General features: G+C 42.9%; 1 protein-coding gene across 1 annotated transcript in view; it reads right to left on the bottom strand.

Annotated features, from left to right (window-relative positions):
* Window positions 1-21,739, bottom strand: part of crn (pre-mRNA splicing factor crn) — a 23,973-nt gene extending 2,234 nt beyond the window's left edge. Inside the window, exons 1-14 of the mRNA XM_070522070.1 lie at window positions 18,768-21,739; window positions 18,143-18,214; window positions 17,849-17,938; window positions 17,688-17,750; window positions 17,504-17,595; window positions 16,914-16,997; window positions 15,180-15,421; window positions 12,035-12,213; window positions 8,990-9,151; window positions 7,762-8,103; window positions 5,887-6,033; window positions 3,087-3,281; window positions 1,654-1,809; window positions 867-959 (exon numbers count right to left, since the gene is read on the bottom strand). Coding sequence (XP_070378171.1) covers window positions 867-959; window positions 1,654-1,809; window positions 3,087-3,281; window positions 5,887-6,033; window positions 7,762-8,103; window positions 8,990-9,151; window positions 12,035-12,213; window positions 15,180-15,421; window positions 16,914-16,997; window positions 17,504-17,595; window positions 17,688-17,750; window positions 17,849-17,938; window positions 18,143-18,193 — 1,896 coding nt within the window. The 5' untranslated portion in view covers window positions 18,194-18,214; window positions 18,768-21,739. The remainder of the gene's footprint in view (window positions 1-866; window positions 960-1,653; window positions 1,810-3,086; window positions 3,282-5,886; window positions 6,034-7,761; window positions 8,104-8,989; window positions 9,152-12,034; window positions 12,214-15,179; window positions 15,422-16,913; window positions 16,998-17,503; window positions 17,596-17,687; window positions 17,751-17,848; window positions 17,939-18,142; window positions 18,215-18,767) is intronic.

Here is a 21,739-nt window from a genome sequence, read left to right as displayed (position 1 = left end):
AAGAGCATCTTTCAAATCGGATCGAGTACTAACCAATTCAAATCTGATAGTTGAAGTTTCGAATATTCGCACACCTCTAGTTTACAGTTTTCGTGAAATTGTTACAATGTTTACGAGGGTTTCACAAGAATATTACTCACAATTAGTAAATTAATGGTACATGCTAGGTGCAGTTTACAGAATTACGATACCATTGTTTATTACCGAGTTCGAGAGGAGTTGTAAATGTGATGGTTCAGTTTATTTTGTGTGTGTGTGTTTTTTCAACAATTTATATTTTTTAAATTTGACTGTCTAAATAAAAAAAATTTGCTTCCTGCAGTCATTAGATCTTAACTTCTTATGCTTCAGCTTGGGACCGATCTAAACATACGACAACTGAGAAATGGTTTTTCTCAGAAACCACCGCACCGACAAAGGTGAAATCTATTGACTGCTAGAAGCCAATTCTTTATTTAGACAATCAAATTTTTAACAAAAATTGTTGAAAGTTACTAAACACTAAACAAACTAAAGTACGAAGTAAACTTTGCAATTCAGTAATAAATGCATAATGATATCATGATTACCTAAATGCACCTACTAAGACAACTAAAGTGAACAAAATTGATGTATTATACACTACTCTGAAATATAGTACCCCTACTTTGTAAGGAGGACTCTTGCAAAACTCTAGCAAACGCTGTAGCAATGTTGTGTAAGCTGTAAATTCATAAATCAAACTTAATCAAATTCAGTGCAGTGAGCACATAGCAAAATGGTTTCTCTGTTTATATATGAGCTCTTAAGGTAAAGCTTTGTCTTAAAGGGCCCGCCGTGAATCTGGATCGCAGGGTCCTCATCATTTGGCAGATGCAAACACTTACCCCGTCTTCGTTGACGATTTTCCTTCGCTTCTTGACTTTCTTCGGCATCTGCCTGGCAACCGACTCTTGGCTCTGCTCGTCGCCATGGCTGGCCTGTGAATGAGAACACGCACGCAAACTTCAGTCAGCCACATTCAGTTGCTCTCATCCAGTGTGCCTGGATACAATCTGTCTTAACAAATAGTAAAGATTCTGGTGCACAAACTAACATGTCCATCACCTAGCTGAACACACACCCACGGCACTGGCTCAGGAGGCACGAGGTTGCAGGTTTGACTCCCGGCCACATTCCAATATGGATAATGCAAGAAATTATTGTGTAGTACTGTGCTTTGGGCGCATGCGAGAGAACCCCAGGTGCTCGAAACTAATCCACAGCATCCAACTACAGCATTTTTCACAGCCCAGATATTGAATGAGAACATTAAGGTCGATCAATCAATCAATCAATCAACCAATCAATCAATCAATCAATCAATCAATCAGCAAATCAATAATTACAGTTCACAGCAAACTCGTGCCAGGCTGTTAAAAATTATGAACCAAATGAGGCCATGTCTATTCAAGTGTTCATGGATAGGCAGGTGAGGGGGTCAGTAGAGATAGATGGGAGAATTTTTTAGGATTTTCAGTAAAAAGATTACTAAAGTGAAAACAACTTCATCACCCCCACCCCTCCCTTACTGCCAAAAGGAAGATAGAAAGAATTGTATTTGACAAAACACACACACACACATGCGCACGTGCACATGCACGTATGCACGCACACACAGTGAGAAATTCTTACCTCAAACTCTGCCCAAGACTCAAGAAGCATCAGCCGTTCTTCCTTCTCAGCAGCATTGCGGAGCTCCTTATTGGCCCGTTCGAAGATGGTCCTGGCCAATGGGACGGGATCCTTACCCCCATAGTTGAGCTGGAAGTGTGCATAGCTAATCCAGACCTGGAAGACGAGAAAGAAACAATGTGTCACTTTAGCTCTGTCACAGCCATACGTAAACATAGCTTGAAAAAAAAAAAATCTTTACAGACATATGCCAATCTGAGCAACTGTTATATTAAAGAGAGCAAAGCTGAATAAGTGATCAACACACACAGTTGGGCAAGTTAGTTGAGCACTGTGAGCATGTAAATGCGCTTAACAGAGGTGGACAAGAAGCAAGGTCCTACAGGTGTGCACTATGTGTGCTATGTATGTCTCGTCTTATCTCTAGCCCACGTCTGTTAAGCATGTCTACATGTTGCATAAGCGAGTCCTCATGCTCTTCGAAAAGACTAGGGGCCTATTTGCTAACTGTTCCTTATAGTGATTCATTACCGATGCGATGGCCATACGGCTGATGCAGGCTGTGTTACTGGTTGCTCTCTGATTTACATTTGATACTAACTATGCCCTCAGCTTTCGCTGCTGTAGCCATACAAACACCTGGCTGACCTCCAACGGGGAGCTCGTAAAACGTGATGTAAGAAACAAAAATGACAGCTTACTGGCTTAAAAAAAAAACACGCAACAAGTTGTCTATTCAAGTGAGGTTTAAGCAAAGTAACATTGTATTTTGTAATTATTGATAATTACTTTTCGAAGTAAAAATTCAGCAACCAAACGCAGGTTGCTTTGCTGACTGCTTTTTCATGGAAATCTATTACCGAGCACACCAGCTCACAAAAGTGATTGTGGAACTTCCTATAACAGCTTCACTGTATAAGTGACACTTGGGCATTTTTGTCTAATTTCAGGTTGTCCGCTTAATTAGATATCTGAAATGGCACGATCAAGTTCTTAGCGCCTGTAGAACATGATGTATGAGAGGAAATTCCACTACCCACAGTTGGCAACACATTGTTTTGAGATTGCAGTGACATTTTCCATGACTTTGCGTCTGTCGATTTCGCTTGCTTCAGGAACTTGCCTGTACAAACTTGCTTATACAAGTACCTCTTTGGTATATGGCACAAGGTGCCATAACAATTTCTTTTTTAGCTCACATTTTTTGCAATGTTGTGAAAAACACTGTCACAAGCACAACAAATTTTTCGCAAACCTTTCATGAACGTTTGTAAAATTGTAGAATCAGCCCGAATGCGTAAAACTTTAAGAAAATCCAGGGGTTGGCACACATGGAGATCATAATTGCACATACACACACACTTCTAACACACTACTATGAACACACATACAATCACACCATGCGAGGCAGGCTCGATGCACTAAGCTCATACCTTGACGTGCTGGGTGCGCTCGAGCAAGCGTTCGTAGAGGCGTGACGCCAGCTGGTACTGCTCCTGCTCGATCTCAAAGTCAACGTAGCTCTTCCAGATCACCTCGGGCATGTCCAGGCGTGGTTGGCTGATGGCAATCTCAAAAATGGCCCGCGCCCGCTCCACGTCACCGAGGATCGTCTCCAACTCTGCATACTGCCACGCAGGGCCGGGCTACAGTCTTAATGCCGGCCGTAGTTGGCACTCGTCCAAGCAAGCTTTAGAAACACACATGACGCACAAGCATTTACTGAACAGCTTGAAAGGGCTGATATCACGAATACAAATGATCCTATGTGGGTGGTAAGCAGCACTACCTTGTTCGTGCCAGCTTGTTTCACATGCTGCCACGCAGTACTGTCACATAGCCTTACATCTTGAAGCCCTTCCCTGTGCTCTCTCCTTATTTGTCAGAGTCGCTGACTAGACTTGCTAGTCACAGCAGGTGGAAAGTGTCAACGCAGCATTTTCCATGAACAAACACAAGCAAGCGTTGTTTTCTAACACCTTTACTCTAACAGAATGAAATTTCTTGAGTGAATCCAGGACTAAACCTTGCAATGATAATTTCCTTTTTTTCATTGTTACATGCCTCATCACTGATTGCTTGTTTCCATTGTATGTGCAGCTCTCTCTGCTTGGACCATGTGTTCGTTGTATACAAAAAATAAAATAAATAAGCATGCATCCACAAGATGCACTGCGGTGGAGGAAACGGGAAACCTGGCTGTTACCTGGACACTGCTCTTACAATGACAGGTTCTAAGCAGTTTTGAGTGCTTCTGTCTTTTATTAGCCTGTGACACAAACCCTCTTTGGTAACCAGATATGTAGCGGTGCGAAATTCGTAGTTTTGGGTTATTGCGGGTGAGAGGCATTCTACTTTATCGTGAGGGATGGAAGAAACAGGTGCTTTAGGAAACAAGTCATAAAACAGACAACACTCACAAGCGTTGTGCGTGTGTCATCTGATGTGTGTCCCTGTTCCAGAGTGCTAGTTTTACAGGGACCTTAATAGATACAACATCATTACAGACTGATAGTCTTCTTTCAGAAATCTATTTCTGCTAATTTTGCAGCAGGAGGTTCAATATTAAAAGACAAAAATCAAGGCTGAACTTCCATTTCGTTAAAGTTGTTCTGAAAATTTGTCCCAGTGCTGGTACGTCAGTGTGACGTCATGAACCTCAAAAGTGCTTTCTTGCACATGGGCCGTTGTGGTGCAGTAAGAATATTTGAAACTTGCCAAGTTCAATTCGTGGCTCTTTTAGAATACATTGTAGTTAATCTTTTCTAACAAAAAAAAATTGACTAGGCCCAATTAGACACCGCCAAATCCACCATGACAAACCAAGCTGCTATAAGAACTTAAAAGCGACATCGCCAGCATTCTTTCACTTTTGCATGTTTTCTGCCTTGTCAAGACTCCCCCTACTGTAAGAGTGGCTTTTTTGCAATTGAAGTAGCGTAATTTACAAACACAACTCAACTTAGTTTTACCTTTACTGCCCTTTTAATCCAAAAGTAAGCATGAGCCAACTCTAATCGGCACAGAGCTTCATATTAAAAAAACTAAAGCTAAACTTGGCATTAAGATCTATGCATGCTGCCCACACAGCTCTACATGAAGCATGAAGCTGATGGGCAGTACATAAATTAGTCTAAACTTCGACCCTTTCACTTCAAACAACCTTCTGATTTTTTTCTTGTTTTGACCTGTCACCCTCAAGTTCGCTGCATGGAAATGATTAGCCTCATTTACCCTCCAACTCCTGTGATCGCACCGTTTTCAAACATTACAAATCAAAACTATTTAAAGAGAGAAAAACGTCTAAATCAGTCTCCCATGGCAAGCGTCTCTGCCCAAAATCCATCCAGACCAAGTAACATGCACACTCAGGACCGCTTAGACACATGAAATCAAAATTGCACAACAAAGTGAAGTGATAGTCAACGTAAAACATTTTCCCTGCTCAAAAGAAATTTTGTACAACTAGCAGGTAACACCACAAAGAACAATAGGAGAAGCTGTAGTTTGCTTTCTCAACAAAGCCATGCCAAGTCATATAAAAATCCATCAACTACCTGTCATTCACATGGTGGTTGAACTACTGCAGCATCAGATTTCGTTCTAGTAATCTTATTAAGGAACTCTACACAAACTGGCAGTCAGCTAACTCATATTTCTATTTTATCGTGGTTCATAGCAGCATTTGCAGAAAATATTCAAGCGCTTTCAAGGACGTTTAAGGCACTGAGAAAGCACCCGATGCCAAACAGCTGGTGTCTGAAAGCCCGTAAACAAAACCCTATCCTGAACAATAAGAAAATATATTTTATTGCACGTGCAATGGAAAAATAAAGGGTGCTCAATAAACCTTTGTCACATAAGATATTACCAGCCATTACAGACAAGATGGCTCCTCCCCGCAAAGATGCTAATCAAATTTTATTGTTTTGACCCTTGGTTTGCATAAACCTTGTTGTCAGGTGCACAAACAAAATCCACTAAGTTTAGCTTAAAATACAAGATTTTTCAAGCACTCCGTAAAACATAAGGACTTCCAAGGCCTTGAATATGGCAGTTTTGGCAGTTCCACATTCAGGGCTTTTAAGGACTGCTACGAACCCTGCTTTATCCTTTCCCGTGCACACTTCATTTGCCAACATTGGTACCTGCTAAGTCAGCCGTCTTTTACCAGTCGCAACTCACATCCTAGAGCACAGGCGTTCAGCAGGAACAAATACGGCACCAACCAACCTTCATCCAAGTGGTGCAGTTCTCCGGCGCAAACTCAAGGAACTTCTGGTAAAGGATGCGGCAGCGATCGAACTCCCTAAGCTGTATCTCCAGGTCAATGTAGCCGCGAAAGAGCTTGTCCTTGGGGCAGAGGCCTATGGCCGTGCCCTGCAATGTAAGAGCATCGACACAGAAGCGAGCTGCTTGTTTGGACAAAGTTGTGACTGCTCCTAAAGGCATGGTTGCGCAATTTCAAGCATTGTTCAAACACAGGTAGTCCTAAACGTGCCAAAAAAGCACGCGACATTCAAAAGAAAAGACAATATCGTGAAGCATGCTGAAGGCTTGAAAAACGTGATACACTATACAGTGGAATGTCGTTGATACGATCTTCACGGGAACCAGAAAATAAAAGGTGTCATCCGAAAATCGTATTATCCAAGGCAAGCGCCAGAATGTATGAAAATGACATCAAGCACATTTTTTTTAGCTTGAAGCTGCGTTATTGCTGCTACGCATTCGGTTTGAGTGAATGGAGCTTTGCAAACACACTACAAGCATGTTTCATGCTAAGCGTCACTGCAAACTTTCATTCAATTACCCGAAAGTGACACACTGAATCAAGCTAACTTTGAATGACACTAAACATAATGGAACTTTGTTGGTATATTCTAGGAAACGTGATAAAAAAAGTATGTTGTCCAGGAAGACATACAATATGAAGTGCATAAGCTAAACAATTCCTTATAGTGTTACATGCTGTGAGAGTATGAATAGAGAAAATGTGTTGACAATGTTCTATTCATGTCCGTACAACAAAGTTGACATAGAGGGATGAAGTGGAAGCTTGAACACGTTATTGTGCACAGCATGAGAATGCAGGCATATAAAACACAGACTGTAGGGTCTCATAAGGCTTGTAACTACAACACTGATTACCATCATCATGTGTATACCATGTGGAGAAACCGAATGTCAGGAGATGTGAACATCATGTGGAGAAGACGAATGGCAGGGGACGTCAAGGACTTCACTGGTGCAGATTTTGTTTATGCCACTTAGCTGCGCTCTAGTAGCCAACCAACACACATTATTAGAACCCTGTATTAGAACAGGGTTTTAATTGGTGCAGCATACTGCATGAGGGCAGCAGTCACAACACCTCTGCGCTTTAGTTTTGTGCTATGTCCAGCCCCTTCATCCATCTACGGTCTGCGAAAGTTGTTGCTGCTCCATGTGAGTGACAGCGCAACCCACTGGATATGTTGCAATATTAGGAACTGCCCGTGATAAATGCGTTTTTATTGGTGACAAGTCAGTCGCTATGCAGCGTCAATTCATACTCTGCCACCCACCCCCCAAAACAAAAGATTTTGCTATGTAGCGAACTAAACTTTTGGTTTGTCAGCACACACCCTACGTCCCTGGTTCACTTTTGCCACTATCAATATCCTTCACCGAAACAAAACATGCTTCACGTACGGCAAGCTCTGTGTAGAAACAACTACCGTATGCTGCGGTAGATGGTCGTGATGTAGTGCATACATGGGTTAAGTGGGCGCTCGTGCTGAGACAGAGGCGAGTGCTGCACGCAATTTATGAATAAATTCCTTCATTATGGTGATCGAAAACGGAATTATCACTCACGAAAGCTGACTCGCAGTGCTGCAAAGAGCCTAATAGCATTGCAGGGAACCAACATGCAAGAATTTGCAACCTGAGCAGCTAAATCAGTCATTTAAATTTCCATGACTTTGCCCGCTAAAACAAAAGAAATTCCCGGACAATTCTACGACTTTTCCAGGTGCTCAGGAATCCCCCCCCCCCCCCTCGGTTTTTCAGGTCGTGAGATGTAACACTGGGACAGGCACCGAGCAGCTGTTGACGGCGACTCACCAGGAGCTTACGGGCGGCAGGCAGGTTTTTCTGGCGCACCTCGAAGTGGGCCGCCTGGAGCCACACCTTAGCAAAGGTGAATGTCTTGTGGGGCAGCAGGCGGAGACAGGCCCGGTAGACCTCGCGCGTGCGCTCTGCGTCGCCCACCTCTAGCTCCTCGTACAAGGCGTAGTTGATCCAGAGGTAGATGTAGCGTCGCCAGAAGCGCTTCAGCCGCGACGGCGGCACGTTGGCAATGGCCCGCTCGTAGGTCTCGCGCGTCGAGTCCACGTTGCCCTCGCTCTCCATGAGCCGCAAGTAGTCAAACCAGGCGTCGTAGTTGAGTGGGTTCTCCTTGACTTGCTGCAGAGCACATCGCCAAATATGAAGCATGGCTTTAACGGTCGCGGTAAAGACTTGCCCCGTCACAACAACGTCAACGTAAACTATCTGGTTATTTCCGAAAAGTAAGCACCAAGCTATAGTGAAAAATTTACAAACTTGTCGCACCTCTTCTCATCGGACGTGAAAGGACAAAACTTGAATATGTACAGTGCAGTCCACTGTTAAAGGGAACACATTACCAGTAATAAAGCCAATATAACAAACTTTTCTGAAGTAAGGTTACAAATATGTCACTGGCGTAACAAACTGGACTGCGAGTATTCATGCCGTAGCTCAATGATAATCGACGGCAGGACAATGACTACAGGTTCCCTAATAGACCATACAGTGCACAAATGGACAAGGGTTAACTACCAACCAAGCTCATTGCATAAAAGAAATTACATTCTATACAGTCAACTCCCAATTCACAACAAGCAAAACAGGAATGGGCAACACAGTTATGTACATTACGATTCAGAAATTAACACCACACGCGACAACAGAAGTAACTTAAGACAAGAAATATTTTTATTTGAGAGGGTAAGTGAAGGCCTGCCACTGGTGGGTCCAGAGGAAGCTTTCTTTTGTGAAAACTTGTGGTATAACGATGCTTAATTTTTGGTAAATTCATGTTTTAGACTTCTGGTCATTCAAACCTTTACTCTGAATGATGTGACAGTCACTGTAAATGTCAGCTGGCAAACCACTTTCAGAAAAAAACAAGGCCAAATGGCCATGGTTCAAAGGTAGTCGTAACTCTGCCTTTTCAAGATGCTCATCTAGGGACGTTAGGTGCTCCCAGCATAGCAAAGTTCTAGAGCAATGCAAAACAGCAACACTACGCACTTCAAAAGACACGCACCTCCTCGTACTGGTACTTGCGCTTGCTGACAATGACGTCCTCAATGCCAGCCCGGTCACCATACTTCTTTTCATGGATGGTGTAGTTCTTGAACAGGTCCTGCGCTTTCTCCTTGGGAATGTGCTCCAGAGCGTACTTGTAGATCACTCGCACACGGTCGTGCTGTCATGGGGTCAGGGAGGGAGGATGACACACATGAAGGCACCGGACAACTGGATAATCTTGCATCAGAGTGAGATCACGCAAAGCTTTGCGATAATCTTAAAAAATACCTATGCTCCAAAATCTCATGTTTTGCATTTGTCACTTTCACCATTGCCCTTAAGTATAGTACTGTTGCAGATATGTCCGTCCTATTTTTTCTTTTTTATGTGAAAGCCATCTTTGGTCAATTGCTTTTATTCTCCATAGCACTGTTTCCATTTAGTTAAAATTGCTTTTTGTTCATTATGTTTTCATTTTTGTTTTTTCAACTTTGAATGCTACTGTTACTCCTTGGTTTTATAGTGTATCTTGTTAAGTTCTTGAGTTCATTTGCATCTTTCTGCACTAATCGATGTTTTATTTTGTTAAGGTGTTATTGTTTGTATTTTAATTTTTATGTGTGTATTTACTATACTTCATCCTTACACAATAACTCATCAGGGCTCTGTAGAGAAAACACGGGGAATGCGGAAGATGGAAAGGCAAAACGATGAGCAAAACGAAAACAAGGTAAAAGCGCAAACAAGGTAAAAGACTTGCCTTGAAAAAGACAAGTCCACTTGCCGAAACGTTGGCTCATACTTTTACCTTGTTCTCGTTTTGCTCAAGGGCACTGTAAGGTGCTTATAAATAAATAAATAAATAAATAAATAAATAAATAAATAAATAAATAAATAAATAAATAAATTCGACTGATACAGTAATGAAATGCTGATGTGAATGCGGCTGCTACACCTCTGAAAAACACACACACACAGCAATAGTTTGTCTAAGTTGTTTTTGTGAAAAATAGAACGCACCAGGGGGGAAAAAAAAGAAAAAAGAAAGCTATACCATTTCAGGTGCACAAAAACACGACGGACTCGTACGTCAAAGACAGCGAACATGCATAAGGGAGTTTTCACACCTTTCAAAAGTCCTTTTGGTCTGGTTTGCCACTGCCATAAATCTACACAAGATTTTGCAAGCCATTCACTATTATTCAGCGTAATTCCTTCGCTATACCAGTCCTTTCAAACTCTTTGCTATGTCTACTTAATATACAGTCAAATCTCAAATATCACGTACACTTATATGACCATTTATTAGATACAACAACGTAAACATAAAATTTTTCTTGATTATTATAAGCAAGTAGGGAATATATGCTTACAACGAATATCAGACAAAACGAATGTATTTTCATGCCTGGCGCGATATTTTATAAAGAGGTTAGAATGTTACTTCTGTACTACCCACTATATCCGACACATGGCCCGGCATGCTGCACCAGCTACTCCGTATGAAGCACCTCTGCCTCCTCAATACCAACTGTGCCAGCACACACTAGAGAGCTTTAGCTTGTTCGTATAACCAGTTATCATTCACAGAACACTGGGTTACCAGGGGCATAAACATGGGCAGCTGGGTTGCTGGTGTCATCCTGTGGCACAAAGTTTAATCAGAATGAATTAATTCTGCAGTTTTATGTGCCAAGACCATGATGTGACCATGAGGCACGCCGTAATGGGGGAGTCCAGATTAATTCTGACCACCAAGGGGATCTTCAGCGTGCCACCAATGCACGGAACACAGGCGTTTTTGCACCTCAGCCCCATCAAGATGCAGGCACTGCAGCTGGGATTCGATCCCACGACCTTGTGCTTAGAAGCCCTACGCCATGGCCACTAAGCCATCACGGCGGGTTAAAAAGAATTTTAATCAGAGAGGACATATAGTTATTTCAGTAGTTGACTATATGGTACTTATATGCGCTGGTGTGAAGCGTCGACAGTGGTGATGCAATGTACAGCATGCAGTTTCAGTTTGCTTTATATTCCTTCGACAAGAACCCCTATGAAACACAAAATCTTTTCATGTGCTGGACAATGTGTCACAAGATGTCGCTACCAGCGTTGTTACCGCCGTCTATGTTTACCGTAACACATTATTTCTGTAAACCATAGATAACCACAGCTGTCTATTGTCACCGGCACTGCACGGAAATCACTGTGAAACTGCCCTACACAGCTTCGCTGCAGAACATTTTGAAAGAAACAACTTTGCTATAGATTTGACGTAACAAGCAGCTCAAGGACAAGGAGCAGAAGCACATCCTTACTGACTGACTAGAACTTATCTAATGTAATAATTAATTAGTAATTGGTTTACTGAAGCACCGCACCTGAAAGCTCACTTCAGCACATAAAAGATGCTACACTAGTTATGCACTAAGTTCTCTCATGCTTAAATAATAATCTTCAGGCATTGAAGTCACTGTAGCACATATATGTTGGGCACTGCAAAGTTAAGCACAGAGAGAGAATATTTATACATGGGAACTGCTGTTGGCACTACGCTGATGCACAGGTTACTCTCATTAAATTCCTTTGTACGTGCTAGGAACGATTTTTTGTTTTAATATAGCATCTGTGTACTCTTTATAGTAATTGTCCTCAATCCAAGCTGGTCAAGTGAGTCAACAGAAACATGCATTTTGTTTTTTTTTACAGCCGTTGGTTAGCCTTCACAACTAGTGCTACAACCTTTCTTTCTTTCTTAACGTTAAATGTTGTTGACTCCAAAGGCAATTTTGAATCCAGTGTATGCGTTTCCTCGAATTTGAAAGTGCGATAAATCCAGTATCCTCAATGTACGTCCCCGATAATTACATATCCATGGTATACATATCTTTCATATACTACCTTTGCTGCCATTTGTATATCAGTGTTAACTTTTCAATTTTATGCTTTCTTTTCACTTAAAGGTGCCTTGTTCAAGACTTTGATCACTGCTATACATGCCACCTTTAGCATTTGCAACAAATAAATAAAGATTAACCCCCAATTTTCTTATCCTCACCTCCCGTTGGTTTTCCTCGAACTTGGCAAAGGCAACGAACAGTCTTTCGTCCATGTATTCTTCGCCGAAAAACTCAACGGCGCGTTCGTAGATGCGCCGTGCATTGTTGATGTAGCTGTTGTGCTCTTCAAACTTGGCGTACTTGATCCAGTGCCGAACGTCCGGATGAACCATCACAAGTGCACAAAAGGTTAAGGGTCACAGATCTCAACAATTGTTGTATACTAGCAGATGACAGTAACGGAGACGATGGTTTACAAACCGTTATTGGTGACAACTAGGACACTCCACCAATCCCTACTGTGACACCCGTTGTGCTGTAGAAACGGTTGTTGAGATGTCTTGTTAGAATGCCTAATGTATAGAGGTGCATTGTTTCGTGAAAGCCATGTGCCATTTGTCGCGTACCAGTGACAACTGACGAGCACATTAGGCACGCCTTGTACTTGCAGACAGACTTTAAGGGAGGAAGTCAGTTTTAAAGCCTTCTTTAAGATCTCCTTTACCAAATTTAATGAAACTGCACAATATTGTTCACATATTTGTGCTGATTACAAAATCACAGAGGACTTCCATTAATTCAACTCCGATTGATACGACTTTTGGTTAATTCGATCCTGGGTGAAAGTCCCAACCGGCGCCCACGAATTTCAATGGACCCAAACTTTCATTGATTGAATCCTACAATGGGCCTTCACAGGATAACTTCAACTTAACCAGACCGCATGCATGTGCTTGACCTCTATGGTGACTCCAATAGCAACCCCTTTAGAGGCAGCATATGTCTTAGCAAAGCTCTGGGGACAGTCAATGTGTTGAACACACGTCGTTTCCCATCTAAAATACCTATTTTGAAGTATTAACCGTAGCTCACAATGTCTGATTATGCTATTTTCCCGATTCTAACACAGAGTTTTTTTCATGCCAAGAAAATTGGGCTGAAAATTGCCTGCAGAGCAATAGGAGACAATAAAAACCTGCCTTCACTGCATTTGCATGCCTTACTGCCTAACAATGTTGCATTACAGCAAAGCTAACCTTTAAAAAGAAAAAAGAAAAGGTGGGGGCCACTCTTTAGTTTTTTTGTTTTGTTTTACTTTGGATGTAGAACCATCTGCGCAACACACATTCAGACCATTTTTTTTTGCTTAAAAATTAGATGGGCATTACATTTCTACCTTGTTTAGGATCTTTAATGTTATTTCTACATTATTTTTCTATTTTGGACACACAGAAAGTGGGCATACGTTAGATTCAGGGGCGTGCTAGAATCGGGAAAATCCTGCAAAATAAAATGGCCAGTGTGTTCTGGCGTTGTTTCTGAATCTTGTTTAAACTGACCCATTGGATAATTGTATCAGTTTAGTCGGTCCCATCAAGTCCAAATTAACGGTATTAGACTCTATGCAATCCTTTTTATAATAGGCCAATTAGTTCCAAAAGTAATGAGAAATAAATCACTATTGCTTTCAGAAGCATTGGAGCAAAGACTACTCTGCAATATATTGCTTTAGGCACATAGCTCGATACTAGGAAGCACAAGGTTCAGAATGGTAGCAATACATTTTGGTGCAGCCAGCATTAAAAATTCATCTCATTATTTAATGTACAGCCAAGAAAAAGAAAATTACAGCCAAAGTTTGAAAATTCTGTTCCCACTCTTGTGGGCACTATGGGTTTAGCTACATGCCTACAGCTACCAAATACTGTTCCTAAAAAAATCAATTTTTTTCATTATTTTCTTGGGTCTCAGAGACCCATGTCCCCCTTAAACTTGTTGTTTGCATATCTTTGGGACACTGGCTTGCTTGACAAGCTTTAGGATATATAGAGATCAGAATTTCATTTTCACTTCTACTTCAGGTTTAATGTAACATATTTAATGTCATTTTACACGTAAATACCAAGTCCATCGCTTTCACACACTTTTTCTCTCTCTCTCCCCCCCCCCCCCCCATCTCTTTCGGGGCTTTGCAATGCCTACCCCATAGAGAGTGTAGCATGTAGGTAACTGCACAGAAGCCAGCATTAATCTATGTGTTTCATTAAAGGACTCTCTCTCTCTTTACCCTTCAAAAATGTTGTTTACAAGAGTGGGCTAAGAAACAACTTCTGCGCAAGTATACCACCACATGGGGGTGCTCGTCTGCCAAAACCAAGGCCAGTACATTGTCCCCCGTATGCAGAAATGCAACTTAAGTTGAAGCACATGCTTGACTTGATTTAGATGACGCCTGGCGTTAACGTGCCCAACGACGCTCACTGCCTTTCCTTCGGCGCGTTCCAGATAGGCGTCACCCGGATCAAGTCAAGCATGGGCTTCAACTTAAGTTGCATTTCTGCATACGGGGGTGTAAGGATTTCTTTCACTCGATTTGATGCCGTTTGTTTATCAAATGTCACTCAATACTGGCTGATCCTGGTCATAACATAGATGGAGAGACACCAGGACCACTGATGATGCATCAAATGAAAAATTGGCATAGGAGCATTACATCATTTCAGCACTATTTTGCGAGTGCATGCATATAAATTGTTGACGATGAAAATATAACATTAAAAACAATGTACTTTGACAATGCACAAAAGTTTCACTTAGGCCGATAAAGGAAGCACTGTGTGAATATATGTTCAGATTAAGAAATGGCAATTTTTTTTTTCACCATAAAATGGGGGTGAGGTGATGGCGATGGCACATGTCCAAATCCACAAATGGATAGATGAATGCAACAAATCCAGTATCATGCTCATAAGTGCTGTCAAAGTAGAATACTTAGGAGATCTGTGCAACTTTCAGCGGCCACGCATTCATACAGCTTGCAGTTACCAGTATCACTCATGCCTACAAGTGAGAGAAAAGAGGCTTTATGGCACAGACAGACAGCAAACAGGATTGACACCAGTCAAAGGTAACAGGTTAACATTGGGATTGAAAGACAAAGGACAAAGAAATGACAGGCCAGCTCTCACCTTGTCAGAATAATGCCTGTACTGTCAGAATACATGAGGACAGCCACTTGTACTTTCGTTTTCTTTGTGCATCTCATTCTTTGTTCACTCGCACGTTTAATCGGCTACCATGGGTTGCCAACCAGCCTAAACACACCAGGTTAATCCAAGACAGGCATTCAGCTTGAAAGGATATATCGTTCGTAGATTTGCCGGGCCCTGTCGAGTTCCTTATAGCGCAGCTCGAAGTTGATGTACGTCTGCCAGGCCTGCTCATGGGGCTCCCATTCCATCCAGCGCTCAAAGACCTGTCGGCAACCGGCAATGTTTCCCAGCATCTCTTCCATGTAGGTGTACTTGTACCACAACTGTTTCACCCGGGGCAGAATGGACACGGCGCGGTCCCAGATGTTGCGCGCATGGTTCACCTGGCGGTTCCTGCACAGCAGGGCGTTCCACTGAGTGACGCACAAGGTATAGCATTTGTAATGGTTTGATCAATTGATGGCATTTAACCTTGAAGGGACTGACAACCAATTTTCATGGTACCCATTTCTCTTAGTGCAATGGAAAGCTTACCGATCAGAGTGTCCAATCATGAATTGCTAATACGGGAAACAGCGTAGAACATTTTGCATCAGAATTTTTCTATCTGCTGTGAGGATGTAGCTGTTCACTGGAAGCATGCTGAAAACGGTGATAGGTGAGTGCGATAGCGATTATACGGCGGCATTAGTGGGAGGCAGACGACAAGTGTGGTCGTAGTAACAAAGTGCAATTTTGTTTATCAAGTCGATGTTCTTGTGATTCACGTTTTCCAAATTGTTCAATTGTTTCTGCTATAATAGCTACGTGTTTTTGTGGTTCCCTCTCCAACTGCTTTGGAAATTAACCAGTCAAAACGAAACAAATCTGATCGAAAATGAAACGACACCTTTACACGTGATACGGAGTTCGGCATGTTGCCTTAGCCACGCGTGCATTTTGGTTTCCAAGCATAGCATAATGCGCGAGTGTCTACTATTATGCCAACTACAATTTTAACCAATAATTATGCTGTACTTAAGGGGGGGTGTGAGTTATCGAGATAACTCAGTTATTTCTTGATGAAATCTGATAAAACTGGATATGTTCATTCTGTTTTTGTGTTTATTTTAAATATCCGTGATTTTTCTGTCTCTAAGACCTGTGTCCCTCCTTAATAACAGTCGACTTATGTACAGTAATCTCACAGAATACACCTTAAGTGCTTCCATTCAATACATACAGTACATTCAGTGCTTGCCTTGAAATGTTTTTATTTTGTACCATTCAAATTTTGCACTGGTTTCTTCAACTGCGTTGCCAAGCCAACGTGCTCAGCTCAACTTTTTAAGGTGCAGTCTTAGACACACTCTTAAATATTTCACTTCTCACAATATGCCTGCAGTGTGTAAACATTAGAAGTTAATTAACTATGTTCGGCTTGCTTGGAGACCCACGGAGATGCAACAAGAACTGATAAGAAATGTTTAGGCTTCATATTCCGAGAACTAGGAGAGATTAAGAAATGAACTTGGATGAACATCATTTAGGCTGCAAAACAATGTGTAGGTAGTGCATCTTTCGAGGGTGGTGCAGTTATGTTGAGATTCCAAGTCAACTGCTTGAGCATCCTCTAAACTGGCACAGGAAACGCCCAAGCACGAATCTGAACTCTAGACCTTTGAAAGCTGGGAAGCATCTACGATGTTGGCAAGCAACGTGACAGTGACCATCTGGGTGGTATTTGACAGCAAGCAATACAGCTTCATGTGGTCATACAGCTTCATGTGGACCCTCAAGCCTCAAAACACACTTGCAGTTTCTGAAAAGCCTTGTACCAATGGTGAAAGGCCAATCTGTAACAATCCTAATGAGAGAAATAGAAGAAACATTGTGTTTTACTTACTTCATTTCCATCTCAGCATACTTCAGCCAAAGGGTAACATTTCGATGGTCCACGTCCAATGCCCGCTCGTACACAGAGCGAGCCCTGCCGAAAAAGCAGAAAATATCGAATTAGGCAAGGATTAAAGTAATGCATCTACCGGGTACGATGGTTAAATGCTAATATATTTACACTGCCAATGACAAATGTTTGAACACTTGACACCATATGACAGAACAAAGAATAAAAGAATTTAGAGGGACAGAAGGCACTTCCTCAGAAGTAACCGAGCTTAGCTTCTAATGTGCTTGAACTTGACGAAAGCTACAAGAAGAAGGTAGCCCCGAATTGTCAATGCCACAGCACACAACACATCTCAGTACGTTACAAGCAAACCAAAATGAAAAGACATTTGACAGTCACTAAAACTATATCAGAGCCACGGACTCAGCCAAAACTGTCAAATGACACTGCTCCTAAACAGTGAACTTTAAATGCTTATCATTGAAGTGACACATGTAAACATCGAACCATAGCTTTGGACACAGCTTTCTTCTGAACTTCGCTCCGTGGCTTTGACGAAATTATCAACAAAGTTTGGTCATGCTTACCTCTGTATTTCCTTTTGACTCTCTTCCCACTGAGCATACTTGATCCAGTTGCTGATGACAGATCGATTCTTGCGGATGCTGTCCTCAAAAGCCTTTGAGTAACCACAGACACATCAGTGTACGGTCCTCGTTAAACACAAATCACACGTAACATCCTCTGAAGGTAACTAAATTATAGCCTCACCTTTCGTTTCCTCAGCTGGTACTCGGCTAATTCTTCTGGGTCAGATATCTTTTGCTTTGGCGGCTGGAGAGTAGAAGAAACAAGCTCGCTGTTAGTACAGACACGCAAAACTGATTCAAAAAGAAAAGAAATGACAAGCGCCTTAGGTGCAGGGTACATACCGGTGGTAAGATCTCCAAGTCTCTTTCCTTTGCCTCGCGAAGGAGTTGCTCGGCTGTGATTTGAATTTCAGCCGGCGTTTTGTTCTTGACCTGGGGAGCATCACGCCAGAAAGCATTAGTGAACTTGACGAAAACAAATCGCAGGGAAAACAACTTTGCAACAGGGATCAGGAACCGATGTTCGTGATGGGAATGTTCTCAGAAAGACATGAATGCCGCAAAACAAGGAGGTAGTCTAACAACGACACAGTAAGCAACTCGAGTGAGCATAAGAACTGCGCGTCAAATGCTTACCTTTGCAACTTTTGGGATTTTCTGGGGCTTCGTCCCGCTTGAACTAGCCATGGTAGATTGTAAATTGAAAACCTAGTGAATAAAGATGATAGACTAAGTTTACGATGCAACAGCTGTGGGGCGTGATAACGGAATTATCCTTTGCGCTTGCACCAAAACGACGAAACGGCCATCAGCGTATGCGAGCCGCCATGCTTGTCACGACGCTGCGAGCTCTGCCGGTCGTTGCGGGAACAGAATGCAATAAAGTATTTAATGCTGTTTATTCACTTGCAGTCACTACTACTTTGTTAAATACAAAAAGCTAAACTCACGTGCAAGTGGTAAAAAGTAAAAAAATTGCAGCAGTTTGAGATAAAGCTGTGCGTTTTAACACAACCGAAACGAAAACCAAAATCTTGCGCTCTAACAATTTGAGTGCACGCCTTGGTATGTCGCACCCAAAAACACGTTGAAACCAAAAATTCGGCTTCATGTAGCGCGTGCAACTTGCCGTAGTGAGACACTATTTGAGTCATCTGATACATCTCTGGTTTCCAGCTTCTCGCGTTAGTGCGTTTTGACATGCAGCGTACACGGGATATTTGTACAAAATAATTATAATAATGGCGTTGCTGTTGCGTACCAGGGTGCCCGTCAAGTTGGGGACGGAAACAACCGGGGGTGTCCTGTGGTGTCCTTTCACGAGTTGCCAGTCGAAAACGGTTTGCGTGCAGAGTGGTTGAGGACTATATCAAGAAATGACGCTTTGCCGATCATTACTATCTCGGACTGCTCTGTTGTGTGTAGCCTCCACTTCCGTCCTACGGATTTCAAGTAGAACTTCACGAAGCGACATCTGAAGCCCGGCACGGTACCCAGTGTGTTCGCTGAACGGACTGCTTTGCACAAAGCGAGAGCGCGATGGAACCTCAAGGCAGGACACGAAAATGCAAGCGTGCCCCTTCGAGTGCTTCGTTGCCTTGCGAACCACCGGAATGCGTAAATCAAGGAAATCAAGGACCAGCCACGCCTCCAGGGCACGAAAGTAACGAGAGCAACATTGAAGCAAGCGAGCCAACGATATGCCATTCAACTTCAGCGAGAGGAAGCCACGATTGAGGATCTAACGGCCGAGCATTCCGGTAGCTTGAGTGCGGCACCTACAGGGATGGTGCATGCTATACGCTCGTACAAGACACAGACGCCATTGAAGTTGGATTCCTCGACGTACTTTGTCCAGTGCAAGCGGTGGCGCGAGAAGGAACGGGCGCTCAAAGCGAAAAATGAGAGGCTGAGTAGGGCCGTGGAATCGTACAAACAGGAACTACTCGAGCTAAAAGAAGCAGCACACGTTAGTACATTTCTAGAAGTGACGTCCGATGCCGACAAAGGAAATTTAAAGGCACTCCTAATCGTTGACCAAGTAAAGAGCTACAGAAAGAAAAAGCCGCAATGGTCAGAAACAACGCTGCGACATAGCATCGTACTCCGAAATTTGTCAGCGGAGGCGTATGAGTACTTGCGCTCCAATGACCTGATTAAGTTGCCCTGCAACAAGACCCTCCAAAAATACATCGGCGCGGTTTCCGAAGAAGTTGGCTTTACTCAGATAGTTTGTTGCCGCCTGGAAACAGAAATATTAACGCTTGAAACACCTCAAAAGTTTGTTCCCTCATCATAGACGGAATGAGAATTTGCCACAAACTACGATATTGCAAACAAAGGAACGCGTTCATTGGCGACGTCAACATGGGTGCGGAGCGGCAACACCTTGTCCCAAACTCGCAGGATGAGTGCCTGGCAAACTCGGTCCTCTGCTTTTTGCTCTGCGGGCTCCACGGTCGATACAAGATACCTGTCGGGTATTTCTTCACAAAGGGGTGCACAGGGGAGCAACTAGCAGAAGTCATGCGCGGCCGTGTTATCCAGAAAACGTCGGATATCGGCTTATATGTTGTCCGCATTGTCATGGACAATCACAAGATAAATGTGACAGCCATGCAAATTTTGTGTGATGGTGTCCTGCATATACGCGCTCCACACGTACCCTGCAGATCTCACTAAGCATATCTTTCTGGCTTTTGATCAGAGCCATACAATTAAAAATGCGAGATCGCAGTTTCTGGCAAAAGGCATCGGCAGAAAAAAAGGAGATATCATCAAAGTACCTAAAGATGGTGCACAAAATGCAGAAGAACTTAACAGTAAGGCCAATCAGGTTCCTCACGCAAAAGCACCTCTACCCGTCCAATATTGAAAAGATGAGTGTGAAACTAGCTGTGCATTTGCTGTCGGCCACAGTAATTGGAGCCCTCAAATATTTGAAAGACCAAGCTGGGCACACTGCGGACATTGAGTCTGCATCAGCAGGGCCTACAAACTACTTTCTGGAAGCGATGCAGAAGTGATTCACTCTAATGGACATAAGCAATTGCCAGCAATATACGTTCATTGTAACAACGATGATGCTATCCGTTCAGTGATGTGGATGATCCAAGGCTCGACTGGCTGCAACACGCTTTCGTCGTGTACATTGAAGATCTGAGGGATTCCAGCAAGACTGAAAACTTCTGATATTCACAGCGTAATCAAATGTTGCTTGAAGCATCATCTGCTGACTGAGAAACAATTTAGCTTTGTTCTTACCCGAAAGATGTCGACTGATCCTATCGAGGAAATGTTTGGATTCTTGCGGCGTAGTGCTGGATGTGACAATGCCCTAGACATCAGGAGCAAATATGCGGTCTCGAAATGTTGAAGACAGGCATCATAGCCGGTTCCAGTGGCAACAATGTACAGAGTTCGGCAAGTTTCACATCAAAGCAGCTTCTTCCAATTCAGCATGAGCGACATACGACTGCAGGCAGTGCCGGGCACATTTTGAACACAGCAGCAATGAGTCTAAGAGACTACTGCTTGTCAGACAGACCACTTGTCTCGAACCTCGACATTGCCAGCGTCGCCATGATGGGAGGTTTCATTGTTCAAGCTGTAAGCGAGCACATTCCTTGTGCTGACTGCGTTGCAATGCTTCAGGCACCAAAGAGCAGTACTCCCGTTCATGGCCTCATCACTCACCAGGATCGCAGCGGTCTTTTCTACCCGACGCAGGAGCCCGTCAAAGTTCTTGTAGGTCTTTGCAGGTTTGCGGACTGCATACTCTCTCAGCTATGGTCAGCTGAGAAGCCTCTCAAAGTATGCGTGCAGAGGACAGTGCAAGACATGACGAGTCTGCCCATCTCGACCTGCGGCAACAGCGATTCAGACCACCACAAGGGCCTGTTGGAACTCATTGCAAGAAAGCTAATTAATCCACTTTTTGCAAACTACGCACAAGCAAAAACCGACACAAATGCTGTCGTCAAGTTTCTTGAGAAAAAGCCCCTGTTGAGAAAAGTATTAAAATTTCAGTGCATTTGTTGTGTGGCAGTACACGAGGCGCCGTGCCACACTTCAATCACCAACCACTTTCTGCATCGAAGTGCGTGGAATCGTCATCATGTGCTTGTGATGAACCAGAATAGAATGTCTCACGTGAGCTATGTCCATTTATGACAAGCAGATGCGAGTAATGTGGTCGAGTTTTGAACGTTGCTGAGCTAGTGCTGTGCTCTC

This window comes from Dermacentor albipictus, chromosome 7 (assembly GCF_038994185.2).
Source record: "Dermacentor albipictus isolate Rhodes 1998 colony chromosome 7, USDA_Dalb.pri_finalv2, whole genome shotgun sequence".
NCBI lineage: Eukaryota > Metazoa > Arthropoda > Arachnida > Ixodida > Ixodidae > Dermacentor > Dermacentor albipictus.
Note: the sequence above shows the minus strand (reverse complement) of the source record. Positions and strands in the feature narration are given on the sequence as shown.